This window comes from Phragmites australis, chromosome 6 (genome assembly GCF_958298935.1).
Source record: "Phragmites australis chromosome 6, lpPhrAust1.1, whole genome shotgun sequence".
In the NCBI taxonomy this organism is placed as follows: domain Eukaryota; kingdom Viridiplantae; phylum Streptophyta; class Magnoliopsida; order Poales; family Poaceae; genus Phragmites; species Phragmites australis.
The window spans coordinates 13,325,876-13,334,850 of record NC_084926.1 but is presented as its reverse complement, the minus strand read 5'-3'; the positions used below and the strand labels follow the sequence as shown (position 1 = coordinate 13,334,850).

Sequence of the window (8,975 nt, the reverse complement as noted above, 5' to 3'; positions counted from 1 at the left end):
ATGGTTCTTATCACCATAGGGTTTCTATGTTACTCAAGTCCTGGGCCCATTCAGGTAGGGGTATACTGCTTGCTTGAGATGCCACTGATCCGAATTTCAAACTTTTTTCTTGGTATGGTTATCCTTGTGATGCTAAGCGCATGTTTGGAAAAGGAGATTGCTTTAATAATTTTTGAATTTAGGAGATTGCTTTAATAATTTTTGAATTTAGTTTAAATTCGAAAAAAATCCTAGCAATTTAGGTACCTATCTTCTCTTAGGACTGTTTGTTTCAGCTGGAGATTATAAAAAATAACTTGTAGATTGTGAATTGTAAGAAGCTGGTAAAACCCGAATGACTAAATTGTTACAATCCAGAGACTGAATTGTTATAAGCTGTATTGTGATGAGGACATGTTTGTTTCAGCTACAGATCGTGGATTGTTATTCATAATCAATTTTCAATCTGTAGCTGAAACAAACATGACCTATCTTTACTTAGATTTAGTTTAATTTTATTGGAGACTGTGTCGGTACCTAAATTGACAAGTAAAAGAGTATGGCGTTAATAGATGCCAGTGTAAATACAAAGCCCATATAGAACATCTACATATGCCCAATCGCATAATATTTGTTTTATCGTAATATGCTTATTTTTTTGCAACCACAATAGTTTCACCTTGGACTGTGTGCTTGCTCAATTGGCAGGTATTGCCGTCGAGCATCACCTGCCCTGGCTCAAACTTGGACAAATACCTCCTTCCTAAGTGCAAGCAAGAGCTTCTAGCGTAATTTCGGAAGAAAAGAAACAATAACCCCGCATGAAACTTAGAATATGTGAGATGATAGAAGTAATCAAAACAACACAGTTATAAAGTTGCATGGACTTTGCAAATATCTGGTAAAAAGAGACCATTATTAGCAGTGCAAATGTGAATCATACAGAGATTCATCTTTCTGAGCGGAGGAGTTTTATCCTCACCTTTCCTCCTCTTCATTCGAAATTCTAGTCACAGAATCTTTCTCTAGTATCTTTACATCCTATAACAAGAATAGCGAAAGGACAAAATAGATTAAAAAAAGGGAAAGATCGAATCAAAAGCTCATTACATAAGACAAGCTTTTAATCCTTTTAACCTAGCTGTAACACTTTTTCACATCTAGATAACAACAAGTAGATGATACAACAACAACAGCAACGGCCAGATTAACCTGCAGCGTCCTAACTCCTAGGCATGTGTCAGTATCGCCATTACTACAACTAATTCTTGTTTGTCAAATGGGCCACCTGTCCGTCTCCGGCCGTCTCAGTCTCGCAGCGAGATCTCGAAGAGGTCGGACTCGGCATCCAGGTCGCCGGCTGGCGTCGTGCCGGCGCCGCTCTCCTTCCTGCCCTTGCTCATCCGTGACGCCTCCAGCCAACCGGAGTCCACGCGGCCCATGGAGAAGAGCTCGCCGCTGTCGTCGAAGTCGAGGTCCATCGAACCGTTGACGCTGCGGCCGTCGCCAGCCGACGCGGCGCGGACGAAGCACGGGTTAGCCGTGCGCCGCGCGTTGGCGGGCGCGTACCGGAACTTGCCTTGCCCGAGGTTGACCAGCGCCATCACGTCGAAGCTGGAGGCCAGCACCGGGTACAGCGGGCTCGAGAACGCCTCCGCGTTGCAGCTCACGGAGTGGACCAGCTGCCCGTTCACCGTGAAGAACACCTTCCGCTTCGCCGGCTCGAAGCCGCACCCCACCACCTTGTCCACGCCCGCCCACGATGACTTGTCCGATTCGTACGCCAGCTTCATCCCTGAAACAATCCACCGAAACTCTTTCAGATCATGTCTTGCGCTCAAGAATGATTGAAGCAGAGTGGTTATGTGCTTTGCCAATTACCGTCGAGGTAGACAGCGCTGTTGGAGTGGAAGCCGATGGACGACGCGTACGTTCCGGCCAGCAACGGCCGTGACGGAGAGGCAGACGCTGCGGCGAGGCCCAGCGACATGACCAAGTGCCTCTGTTTGTCTTGTTGATCGTCTTTGGCGGCTCTGTTTTCTTGGACTGGGTCCTTGGCGTCCGGTGCAAAACTGACGAGCTTGACGCGGTCGCTCTCGCTGGAGCCGTCCTTCCCACGCCTGTTCGCCCTCGACGCTGACCACTCCGGCCGTTTCGTGTTCAAGTAGATGATGGTGATCTCGAAGTAGGCGTCCTGCGGGAACGGCGTACCGGCGAGCGGTGGTCCGGGCAGCGGCAAGCTCATCCTGGCGAGGCACGGGGCGTTGGGATTCCCCGCGTCCGGATCGCCACGGAGGGGGCTCGGGATGCTCCCCGGTAGCCACTTCTTGCTGGACGCAGCGGCGGACGCGGTCGCGGGGTTGAGCCGCACCGCCTGCATCCGTTCCGACGATCCTGCCGGCACCTCCCACGCGGCCTCCGGCTTGTCGCCGCTAGTCCCGGCGTCGCAGACCGGGCAGGTCCCCCACAACGGCGACGACGACGCGGACCTCGACCGCGGCGGCGCGACCGCGAACACGAACTGCGCCCACCCGTTCTCCGCCGCCTCGGTTACCAGCCGCGGGTGATCCGCCCACTGGAACGGGCCCTGCTGCACACCGCCGCCCGGCCCCCGATGCCTCACGTCAACGCGGACGTGTCCATGGTGGTGGTGGTGTTGCAACTGCTGGAACCGGAGCCCCGCGCGGCCGCTGGCGGCGCTGTACCTCATGTTGAGCTTTGCCAGCCCGGGGCTCGCCGTCGGCTCCACACCAGCCACAGGAGCAACTTCCGGCAGCTCCGGCGGAGAGTTGCGCGGTAAGCTTCGCCGTCGGTACACCAAGAAGGCGACCACGACCAGCGCCGCGACCGGGAGCCCGACGGCGAGCAGCAGCCTGAGCAACAGCGCCATACTGCTCGTTCTTGCTGCTGTTACTCACTGTCCTGATCGGAGCTGCGTCGATGGAGAGGAGTACACGGACATGGGCATGATGCTCTTGGGGGTGCGCGGCCGGTTGATTCTTTCTCTGTGCTGTTGTTGAGTTCTTGGGGCTTGGTTTGGTGGAGGGTCTAGGAAGGCTGGCGCGGGCACGGAATGCTGACTGGCTCAACAAAAGCAGGTAAACGACGAGCGGTTGGAGCCAGAGGGGTTTTAAATTGGGCGGAAGCGGCACGCTTCTGGATGGGATGCTGCGGATGGGTTTATTTGCTCGGGGGCTGACCGGATCGGCGCCTATTTGCAGCGGGGACACCGGCACGTCGCACGGTGCGGGTTAGGCTGGTGACGTGACATGTGAAAGATTTGAAGTGGAGGCAGATCAAGTGAAAACGTGTTAAATGTTGCAAATTTCGTGAAAATCATGGACGGAATGTTTTGAAAAAATCACAAAGGACTTACTAAGGGGAGGATGTGTACGTTATACCATGCGGAATTTCAAAAATAAACTCAATGACGGTTGCAAGATTAGTAAATAATTGCTCTTGTCACATATTTAAAATGGCGTAGTTATTCAATACATTTTTTGAGAAATTTTAATCTTTAGATTCACATGTGGCAACTTTTAAGTCTATTTTTACCATACATCAATCTTTTACATCCGATGTCTCTAATTTTATCAGATTTCATAGCATATTGGTGAAAAGTAAAATGAGCAATTTTCCTACAAAATTGACTTTTTTATGTAATTCATTTACGAATAATTGAAATATGTAGAAAAAAATATTCAGAGAAACAGTTCACGCTGTGAACGGCACGGCAAGTAGGCGAAAGCTAAATTTATTGGACACGTATCAAAGTCTAATGGTAATTCTGGTGGGGCATTTACTATTACTACCCTTTTTCTTTTCTTTTGTAACAAAACTATCGTTACTACCCGCAGAATCATGCCAGACTTATAAACTTTGCATCATGAATATTTGATAGCTTGAACTATCAACTATTGACAATTAATATTTTTTAGAACCTGTAAATAAATTAGTGGTACTGAAAGATAAAAACTATACATATGAAAAAAGTTCTTAAATATCTATTTTGCGAAAAGAAAATGACCCACCCCCTTACCCAACCTAAAAGTTTCAAGATACTCTTAGTACATGTAGCATTGCTCTAAAAGAAATGGTACTCCTCAGTAAGATTCGCGGTGATCGACAGTAGTTCGCCGGTTACTATCACTTTCGTAATCACTAATATGTTAATCAAAGTGATTTAGCTTATGGACGGAAGAATGAACACGTAACATTCACCTACTTCTCTTTCTTTTAGGATAACTTAGATATAATAATCACTTTGCAAGCTGGCTCATGTTAATAATATAGTTAACCTTACTATAATATTGTATCACCATATCTTTGATTAATTGTATTTTACATAGACTTTTTATTTAGATATTTATTTTTTATAATAATTTGATTTTTCTAAGACTATATTTGATATGGACTCTTCTTTTTTTATTATAACCTAAATTTAAATTATTATATATTTTATTTTATTTGGGTTCTTTATTTAGATATTTTGCTTCACAATATGTATAGAAATCCAATTGGTAATTTTTTATAATTTTAATTTTGAATTTAACTATTCATTAATCGTATTTGATATGGATTGTTTGGTTTAATCAGTTAATCTAGATTTTTGTTAGATATTTATAACAATGAGTGGTCTAATTCATTTTATTTTTCTATTAATATGATAATTTTGTGATCTAGAGAACGAAGATAGTAACTCCTTTTAATACTCAAATAATAATATAATAGATAGATAATTTGTCTCATATATTTACAAATAATTACGCACTCCTGATATTTAAACAATTTCTTGTTTGATAATATTTAAATACTTGGTTAATCCAACCCTACCTACTTGTTTATATGATTTCGATGGCCATGCAATGTAACATCTGTATTGTCTAAATCTGTAGTGAAGTCCAATTCTAAAAAATATTGAATTCGGCAAAAGAAAATTTTCCATCGGGTAAGTGATGGGGTTCACTGCTGCTTTTCAGCTGACAGTGAAAACTGATGTTGGTACCGTGGTGAACCTTAGTAAATGTGTCAACGCTCGCTTTTCTTTTTTTTACCTTGTAACACCTTGATTCGTTGTCCCTAAGCTTATCACGAGTCTTGACAGGACTTGTGAGGTACAAATAACGGGTGGACGTAAGGCAGAGAACACGTACGTGAGAGACTTTTTTCAGATACCAAATCATACGAAAAGTATATGTTGTTTTTATCCAACTTTGGTCAGTCGGTGACTCCGTGTTACAGCTCACGTCAGACCATGTTATTCTGTTAAGAATTCCTACATCTTTTTGTATCCCCTTTCCTAATCTTGGGCACTAATCACTAGCACGTGGTGTGGAAGGGGCTCTCACGTGTCAGTGGCGGAGCGCTGGGTGCTCACGCGGAGGGCACCTGCTAGCTGACTAGGGCCACGGACGACGAAGTGGCCGGAAAGCACCGCGAGAGGCAACGAGGTTCGGCGCCCAGGCGGATGACGCGAGCAAGGCGAGCTCCTGACATCCGACTCATGCCGCTGCTATGCTCAGTGTGACGGTGTGGTTGTTCTTGAAGTCTCACTGCTTTAGAAATAGATTGGTCGTAAGATCATCTTCAACTATATTTCTTTCATTTCATTCTTTTTTCGATTCTCTTTCTTGTTTTCATTCTTTTTATTTTTTCTTATCTTCAACAACTTCTCTTCGAGAAGAACCGTGAAGGAAAAGGAAAGAGAATCCCGTCCTGAAAGAAATGACACTGGAAATCCCGTCGTGAAGAAAACCATGAAGAGAAATCGTTGGAACGCTGAAAGGAACGAAAATTCCTTTACGACGGGATTTGATCCCCGAAGGGAAGCCGTTGGGGCTAGCTTAAAGCCTTTTATTTAAGGTTTAGGTTTAGGATTTATGAAGTGAGAGTGAGGCGATCATGGTGAGAGTGAGGTGGCTAACTCTGCCGCTGGTGGCTCGGTCGGTGCCTATGGTAGAGTCTGAGCATCGCACGGAGGAGGCTCATCAAGATCATAAGTTCCTATCGTCGTCCATTGTGGCGGGAGTCCTTGCTTCGTCAATACCAAGGCAACCACATGGAGTTGAACATCCTTCAGGGAGTTTTTGGGATAGCGATGGGGTCTCTAAATCAAAGGAGGAGAGTGATTATGAGGCAATAAGCACGCTAGAGCTGGTATAGGTGGCTAAGGCGGCGGGGTCCACAGAGGCAGATCATTTGGTAGCAGAGGCTAATTTGCCTTCGCCGGCTGATGCTAAGGTAACTTCTTCAACAGAATTTGCAGGGATAAACAGAAGGGGGCATTTGGTGAGGAGAATCATCGATGCCATCGTTCATTAAAGGTGTAGGGATCGGTGGCGTCCTAAGAGAGGGGTAAATTATGACACTTAAAACTATTTCAGTTCCAAAAATAACATAAGATAAACATATATCAATTTCTATCTAAATATGCTCTAGGTTTATCTAGTGTGTCTATTTTACCGATCAAAATATTTGCAACCTATCTAAGAAGGTAAATTACAAGTAAGTAAATGCGGAAACGTAAATAAAGTAGATAGAGCAAACTTGGCACAAGGATTTTTTTTCCCGCGGTATCGATGGTATGAATACCACCCCTAGTCCACGTTGGAGCTCCACAAAGGATATGCTCCCAGTAGGCTCTCGGTCACGGTCTTTGAGCCACCGAGTCACAAAGACAAGGCTTTCACCCGGATGAGCCACCAAGTCACCAAGGCAAAGTCTCACCACTAGCCTCTCTTCTAGTTCCTTGCCACCATGATCACTTCGGAGCTTGAGCCACAAAGGCAAGGGTCTCCGCATTCCCGCACAATCACCTTGCCACCGCTCCACACCAAATCGGAGGATCAAAAAGCTTGCCGGCGAGTCACCAAGACTCCAAAGTGCCGGCGTACCAAGGGATACACTGTTGGATCACTCCTTAATCCACTCTCTAGGTAGGAATCACCTAGCAACTCACTCTCTAGGCTTATAAGCACTAATTACTCACTAATCTTTGCTTAATCACCATAGATGATCACTTTAAGCACTTTGATGGCTTGTATGTCTTCTCAGGAGTATATGAACTTCTCTGGACTCTAGCCTACTCAAATGACTGAGTGGAAGGGTATTTATAGCCTCAAACTCGCGCACTAGCCGTTAACCCAACGGTTCTAAAAATGTTGTTAACACCGGATGATCCGATGAGAACAGTAGTACTAACACCGGATCATCCGGTGAGTACACTATCACAAACTAGCCGTTAGAACCTCACTCAAGCCTCTGTGAACATCGTATACTCTGATATATACTGCAACATCATCACCGGACATTCCGGTGAATATACCTTAACCATCTGAGCCAACTTCTTCTATGTGTAAATTGCTTCGGTGTATTCCTGGTGCACATCACTTCATCACCGAACCATCCGGTGAGTTATCCTCAGCCAGCCGAGCCAATGCAACCCTCTCTGGAAAATATGCTCCGGTGTACACATCTTCAGAGCACCGGAACTTCCGGTGAGGTCACTGCATTCTCCCCTTTGTCAACAATGCTCCAGTGCTTTCCTGCGGTGTGTTCAAATCAATCACCAGACTATCCGATATGGTCTTCTGTTTCTTTTTTGTCTTTGCACTGTTCATTATCCGGTGTGTGCACTTCATTCACACCGGACTATCTGGTGCCTTGAACTCTGGGCTTCCACGTCTGCAACCTCTCTTGTGGAATTACTCCAGTGCGCACAACACTGATCATTGGACTATCTGATGAGACAAATCTGCCTCTATCTGGATGCACTGTGCATTATCCGGTGTGTGTAACATATTCAACACTGGATCATCCGGTGAGGCAAAACTCCCTGGAACTTCTCCAATTCAACTAAACTTTGTCCTGGCTTCGGTGACTTCTTCATGTATTGAATCCATGAGACCTACTAATATATATTCTTGACAAATATGTTAGTCCAGTTGACTATATTATCATTAATCACCAAAATCACAATCATAACCTAATAGGACTATTTTCGCTACAGGAGGGTGCAGGCTCGGCCATGGCGTGGGCGTTAACCGCCTCCCAGGGTCTCGCCGTCTCTCACGTTTGGCGACATTCTAAAGACCGCGACACCGGGAAGACGGCGAGGTAAATCTTGGCCATCATAGTTGGCTGGGTTGTCTAGCCGCTTGGAGCTGTCGTCTCTGACGACGGTAGCAGGATCTTGATCCGTACTTTGCGAAGATCAGGCGTATTTTGAGAAGAATTCAAATTTTAAATTAAAGAAGGTGGGGCCGCATTTGCTGGATAAGCTCGTCAAGGAAGGCATGGAGAGTGAAGGTGCTAACCTGACAGCGCAACGTAGTGGTGGTGCTCCTAGCCACGGATTTGCTAGGGGCAACGGTGGAGGCCAGAGCGGTGTTGTCGGTCGAGGTGTCTTTCAAATGGGTCATGGAGAAGAGGGTATTCTTATGGTGTGCGCGGTGGATACCAAGGCGACTAGTATACTTACGATGGTTGTGGTGGAGGCTGGTACCCCCGTTATCATCGCGGCTGTTTTGATGGTCGTGCCAACCGTTATGGTGGTTTCCATGGAGCTCCATCACCGCATCAAGGTGCTCAGCCTTTCCAAGGGCACATAGCAGGTCCTGCTGTTAGAGCCACTGCACCGGACGCTCCTCAGTTGGGTGTTCCTGTGGGTGTGACACTCCAAGGTTCATTGACTTTTGGTGTTGCTTCAATGTAGCACGGTGTCATGACGTTGGCTTCGGGAGCTCTACAGGCAAAGGTGGACCCTAAGGCGGTCATCGGCACTGCGGGGGTCGCTCGGACCGCTCAGCCCATGACACGAGGACTTAATGGTGAAGGAGGGCTGGAAGTAGATGATTCGGAGCCTATTGCCAGTTTGGCAATATCATAAGGAGGGGACAGAGGTCTTGTTCGGAGGAAAAAGGTTCTAGTAGCTCTGTTGCAATTGGGACAAAGATTTGATTGATGGTTGGGCTCAATGCTTCCAGAGTTGATCACAT

At 46.2% G+C, this 8,975-nt stretch overlaps 1 protein-coding gene across 1 annotated transcript; it reads right to left on the bottom strand.

The window, feature by feature from the left end:
• Positions 1-874: 874 nt before the first annotated feature.
• Positions 875-3,166, bottom strand: LOC133921765 (uncharacterized). Its single transcript, XM_062366773.1, has 2 exons — positions 1,861-3,166; positions 875-1,774 (listed from the first exon to the last, which is right to left on the bottom strand). The coding sequence occupies exons 1-2, from the start codon at positions 2,867-2,869 to the stop codon at positions 1,287-1,289; spliced, it is 1,497 nt and encodes a 498-aa protein (XP_062222757.1). The 5' UTR covers positions 2,870-3,166; the 3' UTR covers positions 875-1,286.
• Positions 3,167-8,975: the final 5,809 nt, after the last annotated feature.

Coding starts and splice junctions, on each gene's coding strand:
- LOC133921765 (XM_062366773.1), bottom strand. CDS start 2,869: ATGGCGCTGTTGCTCAGGCTGCTGCTCGCCGTCGGGCTCCCGGTCGCG. Junction 1,775..1,860: donor CAGCGCTGTCTACCTCGACG/GTAATTGGCAAA, acceptor GGATTGTTTCAG/GGATGAAGCTGGCGTACGAA.